Source organism: Indicator indicator, chromosome 10 (genome assembly GCF_027791375.1).
Source record: "Indicator indicator isolate 239-I01 chromosome 10, UM_Iind_1.1, whole genome shotgun sequence".
NCBI lineage: Eukaryota > Metazoa > Chordata > Aves > Piciformes > Indicatoridae > Indicator > Indicator indicator.
In genome coordinates, this window is record NC_072019.1 from 15,726,618 (window position 1) to 15,753,278 (window position 26,661).

The following is a 26,661-nucleotide window of genomic DNA, read 5'->3' on the forward strand; positions in this document are numbered from 1 at the left end:
GGAGAAAAGGAGACTCAGGGGAGACCTTGCTCTTCCCAACTTCCTAAAAGAAGGTTGGAGTGAGATGGGTGTTGGTTCTCCCTAGTAAGAAAGGGGAACTCCCTGTGCTGCTGCTAGGTTGTGGCAGCAAGTTGTCACAAACATGCTGAGTACTGCTTTGAGCTATCACCTCTTGAAACATCTGGTGGGACCAGCTTTATCTGTAACCCATATAGCAAGTGAAGGGTGCAGCTCTGCTGACTCAACGACCAAGCCGTTTGGTGACAGTGCTTTGGTCTCCAAGGCTTCTCCAGAGAGCTCAGACTGGCCAGATTCCTGATGAGCGTTTAAACTTGTGGGAGGTAGCTTCCTTGGGAGTAACTGTAGACATGCAGCATTTCTCAATAAGCTGGAAGGTGGCAGGTTCAGTGGCCTTGCTGAGCTTTAGCAAACAGTAAGAGAGCTGGACCCAAAATGCTGTGTTCCCTGTGAGCCTGTATCATCTGTAATAAAACAGGAAAGAAACAGCTCTGCAGGTGAGCTCCTTCCCAGTCTGTCTCACTGGCTCAGTGTGACAGCATGGAGGGGTTCAAGGTTCAACCTCAAGATGTCCAAAGTGAGCTACTGTTGATTTTGTCACCAGTTTCTATGCTGGAGTTAAGAATGATCTATCAACAGCCTTTCCAATGACTTTTTGGGCTTTGCTTTGGATGAGACCCTGCAGCTTTAGGGCACTCTTGTTTCAGTGGAACTCAATATTGGACTATATCCCATTGTAAGCCTTGTGAGTAAATTGAATCTCTGTCTGCAGGCAGAGAGTAACTGAATCAGACAGCTAAAACGGATTTTGTTAGGTTTTCCTGGGACTTGGTTGCATGCCCAACTCAGTCCTGCAATGTGCAGAAGCAACAGGAGCCCTGGAAAGCCATGAGCATCCTCTTGGTGTGAGCCATTCTCAGTCTTTGGACTGAAACCAGTCCAAAGAACCATTCAGTACCACCCTGATCATTGTTATCTGTGGTATGTGCTTGGTAAGGTGATGGGAATCATAGAATCATTTTGGTTGAAATGGATTAAGATCATCATGATCAATTGTTGATGCCAGATCATCACAAAACCATGTCCCTCAGCACTACATGGCTTTTCAAGCCCTTCAGGGATGGGGCCTCCACCACTGCCTTCAGCAGCCTGTTCCATGGCTTGACAACCCTTTTGGGGAAGAAAATTTTCCTAATGTGCAACCTAAACCTTCCCTGGTACAATTTGAGGCTCTTTGCTTTTATCCTGTTGCTTGTTCCTTGGGAGAAGAGACTGACTCCTACCTTGCTCTCACTTCCTTTCAGGGAGTTGTAGAGAGTGAGGACATTTCCACTCAACCTCAGTTATCTGAGTTTTCCTCTCATAGCAGTAGAAGCAGCAGCCAACACTCTCCTCAAGCCCTACAGTCTTCAAAACACTGACAGATCCTCTTCATAGCTTTTGTTCTTGAGAATGGTCTCCAGTTCTGACCCTGATTTGCAGTATATATTTTTGATCATGAAGTACTTACTCTTGTTGGAAGCCTTCCCTCCCTCCCTCTTTGCCAATGAGAAGAGCTGGTAAATGCTAAATTCAGTAGGAAAATTACTGCAGGGTCTTGGCCTTAGAGTTTCCCACAACTTGTGTTGCAACCTGATCCATACTCTGACAAGCCAAAGGCACACAGTGTTGGTTTTGTCCTGTAGTACTTTTCCTATACAGATGGTGAAGGTGAACATTTTCTCCTCTGACCCAGTGCCTGAGGTAAATAAACCATAAATAGCTTGGGAGAGCAGGCTGGGATGTGAAGAAGTGAAAAAGGGTGATTTTTATTTTTATTTTTTCCCCCTTTTTGGGGGAGAGGAAAAGAGGAGGGTAACAATTAAAGGCTAAATTAACTCCCTCTTGCAAACATAGTTTGGGGACACATTATCGAGCTAAAAATACAAGCAGTTTGCCTCCTTTGCTGCTACTCACACATTAGGTGCTTAATGTTGCTCTTACTTTTCCACTATTCATGGTTCTTGGGTATTTTTGGGAGGGGCTACTCTGAGCATGGACAATGAGGGCTTGTGTCCATGTTAAGACTGCTGGTTAAAGCCAAAGTAAACACTGAAGTGGTTGTAATTAAGCCACCATAAGCCCCTGTATGAACATTCTCACTCACTTCTCCAGAATTTGAGTTGGAAATGGGTCTAAATCTGAGTGGAAAATCTGGAGATCTTTGATAAATTAAACTTCCTTTTCTCAAATGAGTGGCAAGAATTTAAATTATTTTCTTTGTCACTCTGCCCTCTGGTTGTGTCACTTGGGCTTCAGGTTGTCAATCTTGCATGAAACGTTTTTCCTCTAATTAAATCCTAGGCTTTGTTAATCAGCTCTTGAGCATAAAGTTGGTTTCTGTACAGTGCAAACAACATTGATGTAACCTGTCACTTATTAGGTAAGGGTAGCCTGCTGTTTTGAGTCTTCTCCCACAATTGCTGGATGTAGGTAGAGCATATTTGTTTTGACTTGAAATTTGCCTGCAGGGAATCCCTTGAATTTCCATCAGATCTGTCATCTGGGAAGGAAGAACATTTTGCAGTGGTGCAGGCTGGGGAGCAGCTCTGCTGAAGAGGCCTCAGGTATCCTATAAACCTATGGTGGACAGCAACCCAAACATGAGCCAGTGGTGTGCCCTGGCAGCAAAGGTCAACTGCATCTATGGCAGCATGAACATGAGTAAGCCAAGAGATCAAGGGACAGGGGTTGTGATCAAACAAATGCCTAGCAAAAGGAGAACATCTGGAACATCACATCTGGTTTTGAGCCCTATTGATGAATAAATATGTTAACAAGTGTGAGTAAGTCCAGCAGAGAGCCACAAAGGTGGTGAGACCATGAAGATAAGACGTTGGAGAATGATGGGAATTGTAGTCCTTGTCAGCCAGCTCACCTCTCCTCGTCCTGTGGTCTTGCACTCAGGACATGTTCTTGTAGCTCCTGCTTTGTCTGGAGTGTTCAAATGCTTCAAACTGATCCACTCAAAAAAGTGATTTGAACATGACACCAGGCCAAGAATGATGCTGATAGACTCCAACTCAAAAAACAATACTGTGCTCACCAACCTTTCAAAAAGTACACTCAAAAAAATCTAGTGTCTCTCTTGGCCTAAGGGCCATGTGGACTGCTAAGCTGTGTTCTGGTGAGCACCCTGTCAGGTGCATACCATTACAGATCAGAAGAGGTATTAAACCACTTCTCCAGGACAAGGAAGGGAGGAGAGGTGGTAACATCTCTTACATGGTGTGCTTTCACCACCAAACTTCATTGCAAGATGCACAGAGAAGTCCTGTTAGCCTGTGCTGCCTCCCTCCAGTTTTAGGAGGAGTTTGGGCAGCCTGGGATTGCCTTTGTATTGGGAGGTATGGATTACCTTGCCTCTGCCAGTTCTTCCTTTTCAGGAGAAGGTGGTGAAGGACATTGCCAGCACAATGTCTTCCATGTGGTGCCACCTTCCCTTATTTTATCACATGGGCTGTCTCCTTTCCCAGAATCATTCAGGTTGGAAAAGACCCTTGGGATCATCAAGTCCAACCATTGACCCTATTCTACGAAGTTCACCCTTAAACCATATCCCTAAGCACCACATCTAAACAACCTTTAAATGCATCCTGGGATGGTGACTGGGCAGCTCACTCCAATGCTTGACCACTCTTTCTGTGAAAAATTTTTCCTAATGTCCAGTCTAAACCTCCTTTGTTGCAGTTTGAGGCTGTTTCCTCTTGTTCTATCACTAATTACCTGAGGAGAGACCAGCACCAACCTCTCTACAATGTGCTTTCAGGTAGTTGTAGAGAGTGATGAGGCCTCCCTTTGGCCTCGCCTTCTTCAAACCAAACAGCCCCAGCTCCTTCAGTCGCTCCTCATAAGATTTATTCTCCTTCATCAGCCATTTCATAGCCTTGTCTCACTGTACCATATACAATACAAGTGCTGGCTGCTCAGTGTGTCTCAGCCCTTCCTGACTGTCATAACTCAGAGAAAGGACAGTCAGTTTTCCAGAACTGGGGAGATGTGCACTGTGGGCAACAGACCACCTGTGGTGGTGAGATCATAGAGTCATTAAGTTTGGAAAAGACCTCTAAGATCATCAAATCCAATCTTTTACCCCACGCCTCCATGGCCACTAGACCATGTTCCAAAGTGCTACATCTACTTGTTTTTGAACACCTCCAGGGAATGGTGACTCCATTACTTCCCTGGGCAGTCTGTTCCAATGCCTGACCACTCTCTCAGTAAAGCAATTCTTCTTAATATCCAATCTAAACCTCCCTTGGTGCAAGTTGAGGTGATTTCCTTTTGTCTTGTGGTTAGTTACTTGGGAGAGGAGGCCAACACCAGCCTCACTTGAAACTCCTTTCAGATAGCTGTAGAGAGCAATAAGGTCTCCTTTCAGTCTCTTCTTCTTCAGGCTAAACAATACCAGCTGCCTCAGCCTCTCCTTGGAAGATGTGTTCTCCAAACCCCTCACCAGCTTCACTGCCCTTCTCTGCACCCATTCCAGCACCTCAATGTCTTTCTTACACTGTGGTGCCAAAACTGAACGGAATGTTTGAGATGTGGCCTCACCAGTGCTGAGTACAGCAGCACAATCACTTCCCCAGTGTCTGGGCCAGGATGTCTGTGGCCTTCCAGCAGATCTGCAGCAGAGATGGCCTTAGCATCTTGAAAATGGATTAAGAATGAATAAGGTCCGGTTGGTCCATCCATCTGAAGTAGAGTTTTGAAGTTTTAGCTGTGTACTTGGTTTGTAGGACTTCGAGAAGCTATTGCAGGAGGAGTATTTATAATGGGGAATATCCTGATGTGCCTCTTACGGCTTGGCGAGCTCTTGCTGCTAGTGGGAAGTCCTGCTCAGTTTTATTGGCCTGTTTTTCTTGTGCAGGGGCTGTCCTTATGAGGGGAAAAAAGAACTATGTGCTTTTTTTTTCCATGCAGTGGTATTGCCAACACCATGGTTTCTCATTGCTTTGTTTGGTTTTTTTTGGTTTGTTTGTTTTGTTTTACTCTGAAGTGGACTGGTTCAGACATTACAGCAGGAATAAGTGCTGATTTTGTTTGATCTTAAACATGAATTGTTCTAAACTCTTGCTTTTTGGGAATGACTTGAGTTGCTTGGGGTGGTGTTGGGTTGGGTTTTTTTGTTTGGGTTTTTTTTTGAGGCTCAAAACTGGAAAAACAGAAGTTTGCCAAATTGCTAGTCATAGGGCATGTTTCATCCAGGGTGTGACAAACTTTATTGCCTTTCAGAACTTCTGGGCTGAGAAACGCTGCGGGGTGGATAGTGCTGGAAAGGACAGTGCTTTTTTTATGCCAGAGGTTTGTCTCATCAATTTTCATGAAGGCCTACTGGGATGTGAATTTACCTTCTACTTAATGCCATCACAGCCTCGGCAGATTTTTCTTCTAGTACTTTCCTTGTGGGTAGACCTAGAGATTCCTCCAGGCATCTGTTTACTTCTGTCTGAACAACGTTAGCTGTTGGAGTCTTCCAGGGTAAGTTGTCAAGGGCATGCTGCCCTACCAGGAGCAGGATGGGTAACCACAGGTGCAGGAGGTTTGACTAACTGTTGGAAAACTCTTTCTCTAGGCAGCTCTTAGCAGAGAGCAAGATGAGACGGTAGCAGTCTTTAGCATAACCTTCTCTCAGGATGGTGGTAATGTCCATGCAGTAAAACTTGTGTGGCCTGACCTAACGGGAACTGGAGACAAAGATGCGATGGGAAGAGCTGCTTTCAGCCCTCTTGTCTTGCTTGGAGAAGTAAAGAAGTGCTGGCTATTGAATCATAGAATCATAGAATGGTCCAGGCCAGAAGGGAACTCCAAAGGTCATCTAGTCCAACCTCCCTGCAGTCAGCAGGGACATCCCCAACTAGACCAGGCTGCCCAGGGCCTCGTTGAGCCTCACCTTGAATATCTCCAGGGAAGGGGCCTCAACCACCTCCCTGGGCAGCCTGTTCCAGTGTTCACTACCCTCATAGTACCCTCCAGTTTGTGTCCATTGCCCTTTGTCCTGTCGTTAGACACTACTGAGAAGAGCCTGGCCTCATCCTCCTGACATTCACTTTTTAGATATGTCTGAGCATTAATGAGAAGACCTTCAGTCTCCTTCAGGCTAAACAGACTCAAGTCTCCCAGCCTTTCTTCATAAGGTTGATATTCCATTCCCCTAATCACAGTGGCCTTCTGTTGTTATACAAAGTGTGTGTGTGTGACTGTGGTCAAGCTGTTGTTCCTTTAGTAGTTGTTCAAAGGTTTCTTAATCGTGGTGTAGCTCCTCGGGTGAGCAGTATTGCAGGTGATAAGTGGAAGAACAGAATGACCTAAACCTTGTGTTAACAAGCTAACTTTGTTCTCTTTTTTTGTTTGTTTTTTTTTTTCTCCCCAGGGCAGCCACTGACCACAACGTTGACAACACCACAGCAGTCCTTAGAGAGTGGCTGAAAAATGTGCAGAACCTCTACCATGACGTGGAGTGGAGACCCATGGAAGACCCCCAGTGAGTATGCAGCAAGGGGTTGACTAAAGCCATTTCATGTATATGTCAAATTTTCTAGATTTTCTGTTTCTAAGCCAGGAGATGTAGTCAATATCCAAGCATTAGAATGTGGATAGATTTTGCAGGGTCTGACCCATTAAAATGATGCTCTTCTGGAGCCTATAAAAAAGGTATCTGACTTCCGTGAAGCAATTCATCCACAGATTCTGAGAAGAAAATGTTTATAATTCAGTTATTTTGCATCTGCCTCTGCTCTCTTTGCATGGTAAACAAATGCCATCAAAAGCCACAGGGAATGAAAGCTATCAATCTTTGCAAGGGAGCAGAGAAACCATAGCCTGTTCCTTTAGTGTCTGTGGAAGTTCTGTCTGAGTCATCAAACATCCAGGTAGTCCTGAGCCAGAGAGCTAGATTTAGTTCAGTATAGTCATAGAATTGTTTTGCTTTGAAAAGACCTCTAAGGGCTTCGAGTCCAGCCATCAACCTAACAGCACCATGGCCATTAAACCATGTCCCAAAGTGCCACGTCCACGCATTTCTTGAACACCATCAGGGGTGGTGCCTCCACCACCTCCTCCCTGGGCAGCCTATTCCTGTGCCTGTCTGCTTCTTCCTAATAGCCAACCTAAACCTCCCCTGGAACAGCTTGAGGCCATTTCCTCTTGTCCTGTCACTTGTTACTTAGGTAGAACAGACCACCCCTACCTCACTCCAACTTCCTTTCAGGTATCTGTAGAGAGCCAGAAGGTCTCCCTCAGCCTTCTCTTCTCTGGGCTGAATAACCCCAGTTCCTTCATCTGCTCCTCACCAGACGTGTTCTCCAGATCCTTCACCAGCTTTGTTGCCCTTTTCTGGACACACTCCATCCCCTCAATGTCCTTTTTGTGGTGATGGGTCCAAAACTCAACCCAGTATTTGCAGTGTGGTCTCACCAGTGCTGAGTACGGAGGCACAATCTCTTCCCTACTTCTGCTGGTCACACTATTGCTGTTCCAGGCCAGGATACTGTTGGCCTTCTTGGCCACCTGAGCACACTGCTGGCTCATGTTCAGTCAATCTTGCACCTTAACATGACTTGCAGGATCATTGCTTTGACATATATTGTTAGGTGTGTTGGAGTTTTATGCTTTATTTTAATTCATTTGGGTTTTTAAGATGAGCAGTTCATTGTTTTGTTCTGGTTTCTGTTTCTTCCATCAGGAAAAAGTTCATCAGTTTCCCTCTTTCCTAGGCTTCTATTTCCAAGGTGCTCGATGCAGTGGTGGGGTGTTTGTGGTACAAACCCACACGGAACACTTGTTTTATTGACTTTTTTTAATCCTTTAATTGGAATTGAATTTTCTTAATCCTGCCACACTTAACCTTTTCTTTAAGTCCTGTAGAAAGATTTTTAAGTTCTTAGCTCCTTCACTGGCTTATGCCAGTGCAGTTTCAAAGGCCTGACTTTTTATTAAAGGTAGAATCTGTCCCTAAGTTTCCTCTCATTGTTGTTACAAGAGGTTTGCTTTTGGACCTGCCCCTGAAAACTTGGCTCACATGATTGAGCTATGGAGTTCAGTGTTTGCAGATTTAAGAGCTGTTACTGGGATGTGTTAACAGTTACTAATAATGTCCAGACCCCAAGGGACTCCACATTGCCTTCATCTTCACATCCTCAGCTTTGTTGATTCCACTGGGCTTAAAGAAGTTGTGTTTACAGTCTGAAATCCTAGCAGAGAGCACTTCGTACCAGAGGGTCAGATGAGGTAAATCATCTTTAGTTCATTTTGGTGGGGTAACCTCTGCTTACATCAGGTGAGGGCCTGCTGCTGCAGAAGAAACTTCTGGGTTCAGTAGTGTTGTTTTGCTTGTGGCCACTTGGCCAGCAGGAAATGCTGCAGCACTGCTTGCTTCCCAGTGCCCTGTGTAACCATGCCAGCACCAAACTTGGAATCGTTCTCCCTCCAAGCCTCTCCTGGGTTGCCTGAGGTGACTCTTAACACTGTTTTTCTCCCTGAAAGAAAGCAGCAAGAGAACTTTCTTGGTTTTAGACGAATATACAAGGACCCAGACATGGGTTACAGTCACAATTTTTTTTTTCTCTCCGAGGTCTTACCCAGAAGAAATTGGGCCAAAACATTGGCCAAGCTCCCGATTCACTCATGTGATGAAGCTCCGTCAGGCTGCCCTGCGTGCTGCACGGGAGAAGTGGTCAGACTACATCCTGGTAAATAAGAGGTTTGACTTATGAGCTGTCCTCAGGCTAAAGCTTTTCCAATAGTCACTGTGATACTTAAGGCTGCCAAAAAAGTTTCTTCTCCATCTAAAGACAAAGATCTCTGCAGTGTGATGCTCTGTGTTGGTTCTGTGTGGTCTGAGGGAATTTGCAGCTAGAGAGAGAAGTCCTTGGGCAAGCCCAAGGCTTTCTCCAGGGGGTCAGGACTGACTATAGTCCTGGTAGTAGGTATGTATTTGCAAAGCTCCTCCAGATTGAAACCCCACTGGTTATTGGTGAGATGTAAGGGAACTAGTTCTGCAGAACACTTGTGGGAAGATGGGTGCCTGTGGTGTTCCCACAGCCTCTGCACAAGGTGAGCATGTCAGGATGGTTTTTAAGGGTTCTTCCTGATCTCCTTCACAAAATAAGGCTGCCCTGTATTTTCAGCAATGTTATCTCCCATCACAGCTCCCTCACCCCTGTGCTGGAGTAACATTGTGCAGTCAGAAGGAAGTTCCTCATCCTTTCCCATCCCACAGCTGTGGTGCAGAGGCATAACAACCACATGTCCTGTGGTGTCGAAGAAACTAGCTGTCTGGTTTTGGCCAATACCTCAAGTCTTTGACTGCCTTGTTCCCCAGAAAGTGTCAGGGAAAGCAATTAACTTTACCTAATAACAAATTTTTCTCTTCCCCTGTTCCTTCTCTAGTTTATTGATGCAGATAACTTACTGACCAACCCACAAACCCTGAACCTGATGATAGCAGAAAACAAGACGTTAGTGGCACCAATGCTCGAGTCTCGCTCTCTCTACTCTAACTTCTGGTGTGGCATCACCCCTCAGGCAAGTGACCACAGGAATGATGCTGGGTGTCTGTGTACGCAAACTATGATTTCAAAGGCCTGCCTTGTGTCTGTGAACCAGTGGGCATCATTTCTATTCTGTGGGCTTTCCAATCTGCTTTTGTAGTATCTTTCTGAGAAGAAGCTGCTGTAGCTCTGAGGCATGCAGAGGGGATCTTGGCATGGAGCTGATGATAGTGCTGTCATGCAGTCATCTCAGCTTGTGCCTCTCTCAGTGGCTGCATCCCAAATCTTGGGTGGGTATCTTTGGGAAAGGGAATCTGGGAAGCAGGATAGAGTGGACCTTGCAGCCTGAAAATGTTTTTTCAGGCTTTTTCTAACCAAGATGTATGTATGAGCAAAGCAATGCATGTTCTTCATGGGGTGTGCAGGCACAGAGCTGGAACTTGTTTCCTTGTCTGAGATCCCTCACTTGAAAAAAGCTGAATCTGGAGGAAGCTCAGCTTGCTTAGCCAAAATCCTGGGAAGTGATACAATCCCACTAATTACATAACCACCCCCCGCAATACACACCAGAATATATATAAATGATTCCATATGTTTGTGCAATGGCCTCAAAACTCTTGGTCCATAATTTTAGACCAGCTTTCCTATACAGTGACACTAATCTGACAGGAATTTGCTTTTCTTTCTTGAGCTTTCCATTGTGTATAGGTTCTTTTTTCTCACATATAAACAAGATTTATGTAGTGGGACAGCACCCTTTGCCTTGTAGGGAGGGGGTGTGTGCTAAGTGTGTATGTAAAAGGTACTGATGTAAACTGCGGAAGTGCTGAGGTCAGAAGTTTGAGTTTCATGTTACGTTTTCAAACCACATACAGAAAGTATAAGATACTTGTGTAGTAGAAATAGCACTGATTTTAGAGCCAGAACAAGGTTGAGCTATCACTTTGCAAGCAAATCCACATCTCTGTGGTATGTTGTCTATAGCAGGATGGGGGAGCAAATCAGAGGGGCAAAAGCATTAAAAAAACCCCACAACCTTGGACCCCACAGCCCTTATGGGTCGACATAAAGTCAATTTAATAAGTGAAGGGGAAAAAAAAACACCCCAAACAAAGCAGGAGACAAATGGTCAGCTGTTCCCTGAGCACCCTGGACCTGAAAATCTTGCTGTCAGTGTTACTTGATGTTGAGGAGCTTGATGTTATATGGTATGGAATATCCCTTTGGTCAGTTAGGGTCAGCAGTCCCAGCTGTGTCCCCTCTCAAACTTTTGCCCACTTACAGTCTACTTGCTGTGAGAAACAGCCTTGATGCTGTACAAATACTGCTCAGCAGCAGCCAAAACCTCTGTGTGTTATCAACACTGTTTTGGTCACCAGTCTAAAACACAGCACCAGACAGGCCAGTACAATCACCTTGCTCTTAAAAAGATTTCAGCAAGAGAATCAAATATGCAGAAGGGCAAAATCTGTCACAGTCAATTTTGGCCTTTTTTTTACTCTTTCCTTTGAAATGATCTCAATGAAGCTGTAGATGGGCTTTCCAAGATATTAAGCTGCAATGGCTACTACAGTAACTAGGTTTCTTTTTTTCTTCCAGGTAAGCCTCAATAATGAGATCAGCTTTTTGACCTGTCTGCTGTTCTCCTGTCTGCTGCTGGCATGTGCTTTGTCATCCTTTGAAGAGACAGAATCCTAAATTGGATATCTCCTAGAATGATAACAGGAGATATTTATTTATTTATTTATTTACTCTTGAAAATGTTCCCTTTTTGCACATATTGCCTCTGGAAAGCTTCAGGATTTCCTTTTTACTTCTATGCCTTGGTCTTGTGTTTCCTTCTTCATAAAGACTAGCTTGCCCTACTGCATAGACAAATGCGTTTAAGCCAAAGCTGTACATGTCAGCCTGGAACATATGAACAGAGCTGTTTTAGAGAGGCTCCATACTCCTGCCCTTCCCTATCCTCTTGCTTTATTCCAGATACAAATTGACATTATTGCTGGACTGAAACAAAGAGCAAATTCTGTTTCCCCCTTCTTTTGGTATTCCCAAGGAAGCAAGTAGGGACAACAGGCAGAGTGAAAACAATGGTGTTGGATCAGGCCAAAGGTCCATCTGATAGCAGCAGTTCCTAGCAGATGCTTAGGGATATTCCAAGTATAAGAGCATGGCAAACAAGGGAATGACACTATCCCAAATTATTTTATCTGTCTCCTCTAGGATTTCTTGAGAAAGGTCTTTGTCTTCAAAGGCTCTCAGTGATTGTTTTTTCTTTTACCGAACTCACTATATCTGAATCTTTTTTTGGCACCCACACCATCTTAGGGCAAGGAATTACACAGCTCAGAGTAACTGAGTAAAAATAGCAGGAAAAAGTCCTGAACTTTCCAGATTCTTGGGAAGTAAATAGATAAGAAGATGGGGCTGGTTTGGGTGTGTTTACTTGTTTCAGGTTTTGTTTTAGAATGGAGATAGAGACTTTATAATGAGGTCATTGTCCATCAAGTTTTAAGGTTATGTCCTTGGACAGCTAGGTTTTCCACTGATGTCAGTCAGCATTGCTCCACAAGCTGAAGTGGATCTCTGTCTGCATGCACCAGCCTCAGCCCTGGCCCCCAGTGTTACTTCTCCAGTAGTAAATTTCCATCATTACCAGCATTAGCAGAGAAAGGAGAGGTAAAAATATCTAGCAGCAAATAAATCTTGCAGAATCTGGTGAAAGAAGCTGCTCTAACAAATAGGAAAGTTCCCATGTGATTTTTTTTAAATTTTCTGAGTTTCTGCTGCTTGTTTCTGTGCTTGCAGTCCCACAGCCTCATGATCTCCCTGGGGACTTGGGAAGGGAGGAACAGCTGGAGCATGCTCTGAAATGGCCTCTGGCACTGAACAGCAGCAAGCCAAACCCAGCTCCAGGCAGCTTGACATTTAGTTGTCATGAAGCTAACCTTAGGAGAGCGTGGTGACGGTACTGACAAGTTGGAGTCTTTCTTGACTACATGTGATTTATGAGCAGTGCAAAGCCCAAAAACCCTGTAGTGAATGACTGGAGGAGAAAAGATTAGTTTCCAGCATCTGTCACCTGTGGGCATTCTCAGATGGCTGTTAAAAAGGTTGAGTGTCTTAACCCTTCTTTCAGTGGGAATGCAAGTAAGAGCTGCTTGCTCCTTTTCATGAAAATCAGACAGGCTGTGTTTGAGAGACCTTCTGACTGTGCTGTGAGTACTGAAGGGCAGAGGGAAGGATCAGCAGATACACAGACAAATGCACCACACCATGCTTCAACACAGAACCAGGCTAAAGTGGTTCTAGAGTGGTTTGCCCAGCTGTTGCTAGGATGCTCATGGAAAATGTAACACAAAAGTAACTTTTAACTTCTCTTAGTGACTCATCATTTCTGTGAAGACCAGGATCTGCTCTGGATTCAACCGTCAGCTGTGTCCAGATGTCTAATTGGTGCCTCAAGACTCTTTCTGGAGGAATTCAGTGTGTTTATTTCCAGATCCTATAGCTTTAGACGTACTGCATCTGCAAAACCATCTGTGAGCTGCAGAATGTGGCTGTTGCACCCACAGGTCTGGAAGGCTGGCAGAGCTCATGGTCACAGACAAATGAGCTGGTTGAAGCCTGTATCAGAACACATTATTTTCATCAGCAATGGTGTAGCCAGCAGGACTGGGGCAGATTGTCCCCTGTACTTAGCACTGCTGAGGCCACACTTTGAATAGTGGGTTCAGATTTGGGGCCCTTACTAGAAGAAAGACATTAAGGGGCTGGAGCAGGTCCAGGGGAGGGCAGTGAAGCTTGGGGAAGAGTCTGGAGAACAGGTCTGGTGGTGAGCAGCTGAGGGAACTAGGATTGTTCACCCTGGAGAAAAGGAGGCTGAAGGGGAGACCTTCTGGCTCTCTACAGCTCCCTGAAAGGAGGTTGGCATCAGGTTGGGGTTGATCTCTGCTCTCGTGGAACAAGTGACAAGACAAGAAGGAATCACCTTCAAGTTGCACCAGAGGAGGTGGAACATGAAGGAAACTGTCTTCCTCAAAAGGGTTGTCAAGCCCTGAAACAGGCTGCTCTGGACAGTGGTGGAGTCCCCATCCCTCTAGGGATTTAAAAGTGCTGAGGGACATGTAATGGTGACCTGGCAGTTCTGGGTTAATGGTTGAACTCAGTGATCTTACAGGTTTTTCCCAACCTAAACAATTTCATGTTTCTAAGTGCTTCCCCTGAGCAGCCTCTGTAGGGAGAACTCAGGGATAAGTATTAAACCTGCTTGCCTTGGAATGGAAGTGTCAGGGATTCTTACACAGCTGCTGGAGACTGAGATGTTGCCTTCACTGCAGTGAAGCAAATGATTTAAAATTTTTTTTTAAAGTCACTTTGAAAACTAATTCCCAGGTTCTGTTCTGTGCAGCACTGATTGCCCTTTGTGCCTGCTGAAGGCAGAGGACGTCACAAGTACTCAGCAGCTTTTGGGCTCAGATCTGAGAGTCCCTTGTGCAAAACCAGTTTTTGAAAAACCAGGAGAAAATATTCCAGTGTCTGAAGCTCTATTGCAGGGGAATTCTGGAGCGGAAAGGCTTGGATTTCCTAGAGCTGCTAAGAAGGAGAAAGAAAATGAAGCTTTAACTTTTGGGGTGGTGATTGTTTCTAAATACTTGGCTGAGCCCTGTCCTCAGGGGAAATGCTTAAATCTGAACACTGATCTTTTCTGCTGGGGAGGGCTAGGGTGAGAGATTTTGCTGAGGAGCATCTCTGAAACAGAAATCTCCTGTAACAAGCAGCTCCTTGCTGTGATTGCAGGGCTACTACCGAAGGACCTTGGATTATCCCCTGATCCGGGAGTGGAAGAGGACAGGCTGTTTTGCTGTCCCCATGATTCATTCCACATTCCTCATTGACTTAAGGAAGGAGGCCTCCACCAAGCTGACGTTCTACCCCCCTCACCAGGACTACACCTGGAGCTTTGATGATATCATGGTCTTTGCCTTCTCCAGTCGTCAAGCAGGTATGTCTGGAGCCTCTTCTGGGGAGGATTCACTAGTAGAGACATTCAGATCTCTACTTTGAATTTACAGGCAAGAAGTTCTGTGTTGACATTAGTGGTGAGTTAAGCCCCTGTTCTTTTTCCCTTTTTGGATCTGATCAGGATAACCAGCAGCAAGTGACTGGCAACCCAGTTTTGAGTCACGGCTAGCTTTGAAGGACACAGGAGCCATTCCTGAGATGGGGTCAGTGTTTCAGAGACAAAATGCAAGTGTATGATGCTGCCACTGGTGCTTGGATTTGCGAGGATGTTTAGTCCTAGTTATTTCCCATCCCTGGAGACATTCCAGGTCAGGTTGTTTGGGGCTCATCTAGTTGCAGATGACCCTGCCTACTGCAGGGGTGTTGGACCTGAAAAGATTCCTTCCAACCCAAACCAGTCTATGATTCTGTGATGTTTTTTGGAGGGTGTTTCTGGTGGGTATTCTCTCCCTGGCAAAGTCCTAGCTGGTAGACCATTGTCAGAACTGAAGGGATTTCCTGTTGTAACAGCCATCTGTGACATTCTTTGCCCTGTGTGTTGAATAGGGCAAAGTTTGGGACCTTGGATGAAACCTCAGCAGCACCAGTGAAATGCTTTTCTGTTCAGAGGTTCAGGACTGGTGGCTTACTGAGGGAGGGTCCCCCACCCTGTTTTAAGGTAGATTCTAAAATAGCTTTTATGCCAGAAGGAGCAGAAGGATTGGCTGACTCTGTGCAGCTTAACAGTGTTTAAGCCTGTGGAAGAGAAGACCGGAGATCAGTGAGCCAGATAAGATTAGTTGATGAGATCAGTGCCAAATCCATTAATGTCAGCAGGTAGCATTTGTTTTTTTTCTTCTGCCATTTACCTAAATTGCAGCTGACAACTGAATGTGTTTTGGCGAGTAGAGCAGCCAGCAATTTACTTGCAGAACTTAAAATGGTAGGAACAGCAAAGTCATTAATGCAGACAATTCTGCTCTGCTAAAACTACCAGGGATTAGGGGCACTCATACATGGAAGCACCCACAGCAGGCAGTGTCTGATTTTCATTTACTTCCTAGAGGGAGTGGGGTGGTTGTGATTGTTTGATTAAAAAAAAAACAAAATGAAAAGAAAGGCAGGTTTGTGTTTTTCTTTAAATCTACTTGGCTGCCTGCATGGGCACTTGCTGCTGTATATAGCAGCTGTCAGATTGTGGTTAATTACTTTAAAAAAAGGTTTAGTAGAGCTCAATGAAAAACCAATAGAAATACTTCCCTTGGCTTCTCTGGATGTAGCTCGAGCTGGGTGCCTGATGTGGCATCAGGCCCAGTGCTGTTCCTGTTGTAGTTGATAGTGAGCAAGCCAGCTCTTACCTTTTGAGTAAGTCAACCTCAAGTGCTGCAGTGGCTGACACAGGAGCTGTTACAGAGCAGTGCTGCTTAATACTTTCATCAATGACATAGTGGGATCAAGTGCACCCTCAGCCAGTTTGCAGATGACACTAAGCTGAGAGATGCAGCTGAAACACCTGAGGGATGGGATAGAATCCTGGACCAGGACAAGCTGGAGAAGTGGGCCCAGGTAAACTTCATGAGGTTCCCCAAGGCAAAGTGCACTTGCAGATGGGTCAGGGCAATCCCTAGTATCAATCTAGGCTGGGGAATGAAAGGATGGAGAGCAGCCCTGTGGAGAAAGGACTTGAGGGTGCTCATGGGTGAAAAGATGGACATGAGCTGGCACTGTGCACTCCTAGCCCAGAGCCAGCTGTGTCCTGGGCTGAGCCTGGACAGCAAGGGGGAGGGAGGGGATTCTGCACCTGTGCTCCACTCTGCTGGGAGCCCATCTGCAATGCTGGGGCCAGCTCTGGAGTCCTCAGCACAGCAGAGACACGGACCTGTTGGAACAGGGCCAAAGGAGGCCACATCAGTGATGGGAGGGCTGGAAGCTCTCTTCTGTGAGGCCAGGTTGAGAGAGATGGGATTGTTCAGCCTGGAGAAGAGAAGGCTCCAGGGAGACCTTCTGGTAGCCTTTCAGTGCTTAAAGGGGCAGAGAAGAAAGTTTGGGACAGACATTTTATTAGAGCCTGCTGTGACAGGACAAGGAGTGATGGTTTTAAACTAAAAAAAGGTATTTTTGACACTGAGGATGATGAGACCATGGCTCAGTTTGCCCAGAGAGGTGGTAGTTCCTTATCCCTGGAATCATTCCAGGTGAGGTTGTCTGGGGCTCTGAACAACCTGTTGTAGTTGCAGCTGTCCCTCCTTGCTGCAGAGGAGTTGGAGCAGGAGGCTGTTGCTCAGCCCTGGATTTGTATAGGGAGAGGCCAAACATCCCAGGACTGCTGCTGCTTCTCCTTCAGCACTGTGGCAGGTGGAAGCCCACTGGCTCCTTGTGCCAGCTGTTGCAGCACTTGAGGCTGGCTTCCTTAAAGGGTGAAAACCTGTTCCTCCTTTTGGCTCTGGGCCTATGAAGGGATTTGTCAGGTGAGGGCCAGGACTGAGCAGTGCAGGTGGGGTTTTGGGGATGGGTGTTTCTGTGGTACTCCCCAGTTACCCACAGCAGTCCTGCTGCAAGGTTGTGGCAAGGTTACTCGGTGTTACTTCCCCTGAGTAACAAGAGATAGGACAAGAGGAAATAGCCTGAAGTTGCATCAGGAGAGATTTAGGTTGGACATTAGGAACAATTCCTTCCCTAAAAGGGCTGTCAAGCCCTGAAACAGGCTGCCCAAGGAATTGGAGTCCCCATCCCTGGAGGGATTTCAAAACCCTGTAGATGTGGTGTTGAGGGACATGGCTTAGTGGTGACCTGGCAGTGCTGGGTGAAGGGTTGGATTTGATGATTTTGAAGGCCTTTTCTAACCTAGGTGATTCAGTTGGTCAGACACAGCTTTTGCTGAAGGCCAGTTCTGCCCTCTGTTGTAGGATTGTTTTCATAGCATGAAGGCAAAGGTCAAAGACGACCCTTTCTCTGGGCTAAGAAGGGCTTTCCCAGTCTCTCCTAGGAGAAAAGGAGAAAACTGTTTTTGGGTAGGAATACCTGCTGTTAGGGAGCAAAAAGAAATTGATTAGATGGGAGAGGCAACTTGCTGATGGCCAAATAAAACAGAAAATGCCTCTATGATGTTTTTGAATCACTTGCTTATGAAGCAGAATATCTTGGAACTGAGGTCTGGGCAGAAGTTTGATTGTGGCTACATAGCAATAGAGCAGCAAAATCCACTGGCAAAAGGCCTGGCTCTAATTCCTGGCTTTGTCTGATTCCCAGGAATACAGATGTTCATCTGCAACCGTGAGCACTATGGTTTCCTTCCCATGCCCCTGAAATCACACCAGTCGCTGCAAGAAGAAACCGAGAACTTTGTGCACACGCTGATTGAGGCCATGAGTAAGTTTCTTGCCTTGCCATGGTGGACCCCTTCAAGGTAATGTTTGGAGAGCCTGACTGCTCTGACTGCTGTCACACTGGTTGGATATGCAGTTTTCCATTTTCTACCCCTTTCCTAGCTAAGAATATAACCACATTCAGGTCAGCTCCATTCACAAAACCACTTCACTTCCCCACGTTAGATGCAAAGTTGCATCTTTATTGCAGAAAGGATGCTGCAGAACCTTGGTTTTGTCTTGAGGTCTGTTGGGTATGTGGCTGCTGGCTTCTGCTGTGCAACATGGACACTTTCTGCTACATCCAGTCTTGCACAGAGCTCAGATTCCAGCTCCCTGGGGCTTTCTAGACCCAGTGATAAAGTCACAATTGGATGTGTTCTATCACTGCAGCTCATACATGAGAGTGATGCTTGGGATCTCTCCTCTCTTTCAGTTGATCGTCCTCCCATTGAACCCTCTCAGTATGTCTCTGTTCCTCCGAAGAACCCTGACAAGATGGGATTTGATGAAGTAAGGAACTTATTTTGCTGCCATTGTTTTGTCTTTTCTTCCTGTTTTTCAGTTAGAGGAGCTGGATTCTCCCTGTAGCTTAGCTTCCAGCCATTTTCCTTGGAGTATATTATCTCTGTACATAGTTAGCTCTTTCCCAATCACTCTTCTTTTGAACTTCAGTTTTTCAAGGTGAAAATAACCATTCTTATTCAGGGAGGACTTCTCCTGAGCTTGGGGAAGCAGAATGTAAAGGACTCAAAGCATGTTCATTCCCTCTGGCACTTGCTGTGGAGAATGAGGCCAGTCAGATTTGTAGGCACATTGCTCTTCTAATCAAGGGTTTTGTAGCAGGAGCTGACTTGTCTGTAAGGGCAGTGCCCAGCAAGTCTTGGGGCTTCCTGTCTTGCTGGTATGAATGTTTGTACTCTGTATGCACCTCAAATACTGCGTTCAGTTTTGGGGCCCTCACTACAAGAAGGATATTGAGGTGTTGAAGCAGGTCCAAACGAGGACAATGAAGCTGGTGAAGGGTCTGGAGAACAGGTCTGGTGAGGAGCAATTAAGGAAACTGGAGTTGTTTTAGCCTGGAGAAAAGGAGGCTGAAGGGAAAACTTTGAGTCCCTACAACTCCCTGAAAGGAGGTTGGAGCAGGGTGAGTGTTGGTTTCTTGTTCTTTGTAACAAGTGTTAGGATGAAATGGCCTTAATTTGTGCCAGAGGAGGTTTAGACTGGAGATTAGGAACGCTTTTTTTCCTTCTAAAGGGTTGTCAACAGGCTGCCCAGGGAAATGGTGGAGGTGGAGTCACCAACCCTGAAGGATTTTACAGCTATGTAGCTGTGGTGCTGAGGGACATGGTTTAGTGGTGATCTTGCAGTGCTGGGTTAACTGTTGGACTCAAGGACTCAATGATCTTGAAGATCTTCTCCAACCAAACGGATTCTGTGTTTTAACCCAGACAGGAGGAGATGGCAGAAGTGAGGCTGAAAATCAGGTTATTTAGTTCCCCAGTTCTTGTACTTATTCCTCTTGGCAGTCATCCCAGTCTGAGACAAAAACTGGTCTTTTGGGAAACCTCTTCTGCTTTCCAGTGCCAGAAGGGAACAATTTATCTTAGCTGAGAGTCACTGGAGAGCTGAGAGCAGCTGGGAATCCAGGCTCTCAGCTGAGTTCTCTCCCAACCTGGGTACATCCAGGAGTGATGAACACCATGCATTGTCTCCTTACTGGGGCAGCTCTCCCTCTGTCCTGCTTGGTCCTCACATCTTTTCTGCTACAGCTGTAAGTAAAAGTGAACTAGAAGGATGGTCTCTGACGTTCCCAGGGCCCCAAGACTGCAGAAATTCCTCTCCCAACTCTGCCTCACATGGAGAGAGGGAGAGGGCTGGAGGAGGCTCTGCTGTGCTTTAATTAACCAGTGTTGTTCACAGAGCCAGCAAGCCCTGTGTATGCAGCTGCCAGGGTGGCAGTGGCACCGTGACCGAGGCAGTTGATGTAATCAGGGCAGCCTTTGTTCTTGTGGCTATTCTGCTACATCTGTTTTCATGGCTTGGAAAGCCTGAACCTGATTTGGCTATGGGTGTTTGAGCCTCTCTGCTTAGGACACAGCTGGTGCAGGGTTTTTCCATGTTGTGCTTTGTGGCTGTGCTTTATTTATCCAATTTATTATTTTTGCACTTGTACTGAGCTGGAATTTGATCCGCTTCTTAAGGGGATGAGGTTTTGCTCCACAGGCTACAAGGCTGCACTTGTACTTGTCTGCCTAGGACTGAAAAAATATCCCTGACTCTCTGCAGGCCTTCAACCCTCTGCCCTCCTCTGTCTCCTCAAGGCTTGGATGAAGCCCTGCCTGGACAACTTTGTACCTGGTCTTGGTGCTCTGCTCTGGCAGGGGCAGCAGTGGATTTTCAGTGCCTGAATTAGGGAATCCTCTCTTTGCTGTGTCCTTGTACTTGGTTGGTGGCCCCACTGATAATCCTAAATACAGGCAGTGGTGGCATTGTGGGGAAGCATATGGGTCAGTGTTCCTCTGGGATTGAGGCTGGAGGTGGCCATGTAGCTCTGTGTTTAATAGAGAGCAAAGCATCTTGTAACTTTGGAGAGTATAGGCTTGGCTGTGACTGGCCCTTTATTCATCCTTGAAGAGGAAGTTTTCCCTCAGAACATCCACAAAAAATAGTTGTTTAGAGAACAAGCCTCTAAGTGTTCCACTCACAACCAGCCCCGGTTTTTGGACGAGTTCTAAGCAACCTGAAATGAAATCACACCCAAGTATTGTCATAAGATCTGCTTTTCCAGGGAGGCTGCTGGAGAAGAGTGGAGCAGAACTCACTCTTCTTCTCCACTTCCAAGCCTGATGTCTTTGTCTTTTACCCAGATCTTCATGATCAACCTGAAGCGCCGGAAGGACAGGCGGGATCGGATGCTGCGGACACTCTATGAGCAGGAGATTGCAGTCAAGATAGTGGAGGCTGTGGATGGAAAGTGAGTTTCAGCTGGGGTTGCTGGGGCTTGCAGAGTGGTTTGTAACTGCTTAACATCATCTCTTTGGACTTCCCTTCTGGTGGGCAAGGGTGGGCTGAGGGGAGAGGTGAACACGCTTTACCTAACAGTGTGTTTGGGACAAGAACCAGAGCAGTGTGGTTTAGACTAAGAGGAAAACCAGGCTAAAATCAAAATGATTTCTGTGGAGGAGTCAGCAGTGAAAGTGTTTGAGAGCAAACTTCTCCTGGGAGGATGGTCCATACTAGTGCTACAGAGCTGTGCTGCCACAGTGGTAACCCTGGTGCAGCCCTTTCCAAGTTGAGACTTTTTCACAATGAGGAATCAAGGCAGAAATTTAGGGTCTGGGAGGTGCAAAAAGGCCTCAGGGAGACAGGACACTACATGCCATGTGATGGTCTTTTGAGACTTGGCTCCCTATAGAGACCTCTTAGGAAAACCATCTCAGCCAAGCACCTGACAAGTCGATAGCCCTACAAGAAGGGAAGGGACCTTAAAGATCATCTTGTTCCAACCCCCCTGCCATAGGCTGGGACACCTTCCACTAGACCAGATTGCTCAAGGTCTCATCCAGCTGGGCCTTGAACACCTCTCGGGAGGGGTTGTCCACTGAATCACAGGTTGGAAAAGACCTCAGAGATCGAGTCCAACCTATCACCCAACACCACCTGACAACTAAATGATGGCTCCAAGTGCCATATCCAATCTTTTTTTGAACACCTCCAGGGACAGTGACTCCACCACCTCCCTGGGCAGCCCATTCCACTGGCCAATATGCTCTTTCTGTGAAGAACTTTCTCCTCACCTCAAGCCTGAACTTCCCCTGGCACAGCTTGAGTCTGTGTCCTCTTGTTATGCCACTGGTTGTCTGGGAGAAGAGACCAACCCCCACCTGTCTACAACCTCTTTTCAGGTAGTTGGAGAGAGCACTAAGGTCTCCCCTGAGCCTCCTCTTCTCCAGACTAAACAACCCCAGCTCCCTCAACCTCTCCTCATAGGGCTTGTGCTCAAGGCCTCTCACCAGCCTCATTGCCTTTCTCTGGGCACATTCAAGTATCTCAATGTCCTTCTTAAACTGAGGAGCCCAGAACTGGACACAGCACTTAAGGTGTGGTATAACCAGTACTGAGTATAGGGGAGAATGACTCCCCTGCTCCTGCTGGCCACACTATTTCTGATGCAGGCCAGGATGCCATTGGCCTTCTTGGCTACCTGTGCACACTGCTGGTTCATTTTCAGCTGGCTGTCAACCACTACCCCCTGGTCCCTTTCTGCCTGGCTGCTCTCCAGCCACTCTGTTCCCAGCCTGTAGTGCTCCCTGGGCAACCTTTTCCAGTGTCTCACCACCCTTACTGTAAAGAATTTCTTCCTAATCTCCAGTCTAAATCTGCCCTCTTCTAGCTTCAATCCATTTCCTCTCATTCTGGTACTGCAAGCTCTTGTAAAAAGTCTCTTCCCAGCTCTTTTTTTTAGGCATCTTCAGGTACTGGAGCTAAACAAGTGGAGGAATTTCTCAAGATATGGCTTTTCTCTGGACATCATCATTATTTCTCTGTTGTGTCTGTGTCTGACTTGAATTTACTTTGGAACAAAGTGGTGATGGATACTCTCTGTTTCTCAGAACACTAAACACAAGCCAGCTCAAGGCTCTCAGCATCGATATGCTCCCAGGTTACCGGGACCCCTACTCCTCCAGGCCACTAACCAGGGGAGAGATTGGCTGCTTCCTTAGTCACTATTACATCTGGAAGGAGGTAAGGAGTGAGTGGGTGCCTTGGGGTTCCTGCAGGACGGTGCCATAGGCAGAAGGTTTGCAGCCAGTGCTGGGGTAGAGCATCCCCTACAATGCAGGATTCTTGGATGGAACTGTTTTCCTTACTTTGTAGGGGATCACACACAGGAGTTTTCTTGAACTTTATCTCTGCTTTCCATTCACCAACAGTTCTGAGTGATTTTTAGAATCACAGAATGCACTGGGTTGGAAGGGACCCTCGGAGGTCATCTTGTCCAGTTCCCCTGCAGTGAACAGAGACTTCTCCCAACTAGATGAGGTTGCTCAAGGGGCTCAAGTCCTTTGTACATACCTTAGTATGTGTGCTCTCCAGGTCATCAGGGCCAGACTTTGGATTGCCTTCCTTCCCAGACTCCAGGAACACTCTCTTCCAACAAAGAGGTTTTTCTGAACAGCAGCTAGATGGTGGCTCCTGGGTTCTAGGTGGTGCCACATCAGATGAGAGGCTTTTGTAGGTTGCAGATGCTCAGTCATGGGACATTTTTTGGCCTATTCTCATTGGCTTTTGTAGTCTCTCCCATCTGCAATGGAAATCTGGGAGCTGTTCTCTGCCCTCCCTGCCTTCATGTTCTAGGAGGCAGTGCCAGGTCAGGATATGACCCCAACCATTTCAGGGCTACTGTGATCACTTCTGACCCCTCTTGATTCAGGTGGTGAACAGAGAACTGGAGAAGACGCTTGTTATTGAGGACGATGTGCGCTTTGAACACCAGTTTAAAAGGAAGCTCATGAAGCTGATGGATGACATTGAACAAGCCCAGCTAGACTGGGAGCTTATGTAAGTAACTGGCCCTCAGCCATCAGGGAACTCCTGTGCCTGTGGGGGAGGTAAGCAGCACGTGCTGTGTCATGATAGAGGTGCAGGTTAGTGCTGGAGTGCAGGGAATTGCGGTAGAGACTTCTTGGTGGCTCTTCCTATTGAGATGGATCTGCCTGCAGGGGCAGGTTGATGCTGGAATGTCCATTGTCTACCATTCCTGCCCTTTGTGCCTGGTGCTGGCTGATTTCAGCAGTAGCTGTTGAAATGCTGCTGTGACAGACCACCTCACACACTCAGTCCTGAGGCCATGTCATCTTAGCTCCCTTATGAAGTCTTTCAGAGCTGTATCACCCATGGGGTTAAGACTTGGATATCTGGGAGTGGTGAAGGATGGAAATCTGTGAGCCTGGTCAAGAATTACTTCTTGAACTGAGCCTTTGCAAGGGCATTGGCAGGAACAGTTGTGTGGTTCTAACTGCTGCAGATTCACTTTGGTTCCAACCTCCTTGCTCTTTTCACCCTTTAAGCTACATTGGCCGGAAAAGGATGCAGGTGCAGGAGCCTGAGAAAGCCGTTCCCAATGTCATGAACCTGGTGGAAGCTGATTACTCCTACTGGACCCTGGGCTATGCCATCTCTTTCCAAGGGGCTCAGAAACTCATCAGAGCTGAGCCTTTCAGCAAGATGCTGCCTGTAGATGAATTTCTGCCAGTCATGTACAACAAGCACCCTGTGTAAGTAGGTTGCCTTTGTTGCTCAAGTTGGCCTGAGCTGGGTCTTGCTGAATGATGTTAAGGCAGATCATGTTGGTGTGTCTCACTTCTGTAGGCTAGCTGGTGGAGGGCAGGGCTTGTGCTGCTCCTCAGTGCTTTTTGGTTGTCTGCAGCAAAGCTCCTGACACAGATCAGAGAAGGTGGCAGACCTGTTGCAGAAGGATTGTGGTCCCTGCCTAGTGCAGGGCTTGTTTTCCTTGGTTGGTTTGTTAGTTCCAGAGCTGGGTCTGAGACACTTGGCTCTTTGGTAAGAGGCTTATGTTGTATAGGTTGTGTGTAGTTGTAAGGCTGTACAGAGTCAGACTCTACCCCTGCAACTCCCTGCACTCCCTGAGACCTGTTTGCTCAGTGGATTGGCTTCTGTCTCACAGCTATAAGCAGTGGCACGGATGAACCCTCACTCTGTTACTCGTGGCTCTTTTCTCCTCTTTAGAACGAAGTACATGGAGTACTACGAGTCCAGAGACTTGAAAGCCTTTTCAGCAGAACCCCTGCTTGTTTACCCCACCCACTACACAGGGCAGCCAGGCTACCTCAGTGACACAGAGACCTCTACCATCTGGGACAACGAGACCGTGTCAACAGACTGGGACAGAACACACTCCTGGAAGTCCCGGCAGCAGGGCGAGATCCACAGCGATGCCCAGAACAAGGATGCTCTGCCTTCCCAGTCATCCCTCAACACACCGTCCTCCAGGGATGAGCTATGACTGCCTGCTTCCCCAGGGCTCTGCTGACAGATGAACCTGCCTCACACTTTAGCTTTTCACCCTTGAAAGTTGTAGAGCAGCTCTTCATGTGGTCTCCTTCCCACTGCTTCAAATGGCAAAGCACTGCGGTTGGACCTGACAACAAACTGAGCCCCATAGGACTGGGTGGCAGATGAAGGAGGAAAAAGGACAAGTGCTGCAGACTGGCAGAAAAAAGGCAGAGATCTGAACAAAAGCCCTCACAAGCTTTTGTGAAAAGCCAACCTTGAACGACGTCTTTCTACAGTTGCTTGCTGTAGAATACTGTATTTATAAAGATTAATATATAGAGGTGTACAACTGTTAATACCTTCCTGGGTAGCTGTAACTGGGCTGCTAACTGTTGCTCCTTGCAGGTTTGTAGGCTTCCGTAACCCTGTTCACAGGGGACAACCAAGCTTGGGTCACTTGGCTTTATTTTTCAAAGGGATCCCTGTCAGAATCAGGGTGTTTCCAAAGCTCTTCCATGCACTGGAGCAGTGCTCCTCTGCTGTGTCTTCTCCCTCATCATGCTTCTGTAGTTTCCCTCCACAGATTTCAAAGCTTTCTAGATCCCACCTTAACAGGGCTCCCAGTCCAGAACTGATGTCTTGGTATGGCTCAAGTCTTTGAAGCTGGCAGAGAAAGTGGAGTTTGCTGGTTTTGTTCATCTCTGCACTGCCTGAAGGGAATGCAGGCGGAGTTAGTCTGTGTCACATCCCTGCTTCACTCCCTGCCTCAACCTCCTCCTTGAAGAAAACAAAGCCTGACAGCCTCTTTGCAGGTCTGTTTAATTAATTAGGCCATAAACCCAAGTACAGGACTTCTAGGAACTGCAAATCTAGAAGATTTGGTTATGAACTGCTTGACACTCTCCTTGTCAGAACAAAACAACCCCCAGCAGTGTTAACTGCAGTTAACACTTGTCAGCTGTACTCTTCTTGATAGAATTGTGCATTACAGGACAGAAAGGCAACTTGCCTGGATATTTTTTCATGTGAGGAACGAACTTTTCTTTTTTCTTTTCAATTTGGGATGAGTGCTGGTGTACTTGCATCTGGCTAACATGCCAGCACTGTATGATGTTGATTTTGCTCTTTAAATTTTTTTCTAAGAGGCCAGGCGATCATGGACCACAGCACTTAGCTGGCTAGCACAGACCTCAAACTACAGGCTGCTGGTGGTACAGGAGGATGACCTGCAGTCTAGAGATTCACCTGCAGGCAGGTCTGTGTGGTTCAGTAGGTGTGGCTGGCTTTTTTTTTTTTTTAGAGGAATTTTGTTGTTTGTCTTTAATAATTACTTGCTAATGTTGTGCTTTCTGCTGAAGAAGCCCTGTTATTACCTGTCAGCTGGTCTGATAATACATAGAACCTGGTGCAAGCTCTGCAGCTGTGTGTGTTCTTCATTGGGTGGCAGCAGCCGTGGCTGGGGAAGGGCAACTATAAGCTCTGTCACTCTACCATGGAGTCACTGGCTCTATGTATGTGCCTGTTCTACAGCTACTGCCTGGAACCAGCTCTTTCTGCTGTCCAGGCTCAGCAGGTGGCCTGTGCAACATGGTATAGGGAACAGGTCTGCTAGGGGCCACCATGCACAGCCTGGGTCATTCCTCTCTGACAAGCCCTCTCTTTCCTCCTCAGGTTTCACTGTCCAAGTGGCAAGTCTGATCTGGTTGAAGTATTGCTGAGCATGA

At 46.6% G+C, this 26,661-nt stretch overlaps 1 protein-coding gene across 1 annotated transcript in view; it reads left to right on the plus strand.

Annotated features, from left to right (window-relative positions):
- COLGALT2 (collagen beta(1-O)galactosyltransferase 2) overlaps positions 1-24,978 on the plus strand; it is a 54,958-nt gene extending 29,980 nt beyond the window's left edge. The window contains exons 2-12 of the mRNA XM_054384198.1: positions 6,431-6,541; positions 8,630-8,747; positions 9,448-9,582; positions 14,349-14,553; positions 17,802-17,921; positions 18,354-18,430; positions 20,788-20,894; positions 22,534-22,666; positions 23,355-23,482; positions 23,992-24,198; positions 24,671-24,978. Coding sequence (XP_054240173.1) covers positions 6,431-6,541; positions 8,630-8,747; positions 9,448-9,582; positions 14,349-14,553; positions 17,802-17,921; positions 18,354-18,430; positions 20,788-20,894; positions 22,534-22,666; positions 23,355-23,482; positions 23,992-24,198; positions 24,671-24,947 — 1,618 coding nt within the window. The 3' untranslated portion in view covers positions 24,948-24,978. The remainder of the gene's footprint in view (positions 1-6,430; positions 6,542-8,629; positions 8,748-9,447; positions 9,583-14,348; positions 14,554-17,801; positions 17,922-18,353; positions 18,431-20,787; positions 20,895-22,533; positions 22,667-23,354; positions 23,483-23,991; positions 24,199-24,670) is intronic.
- Positions 24,979-26,661: the final 1,683 nt, after the last annotated feature.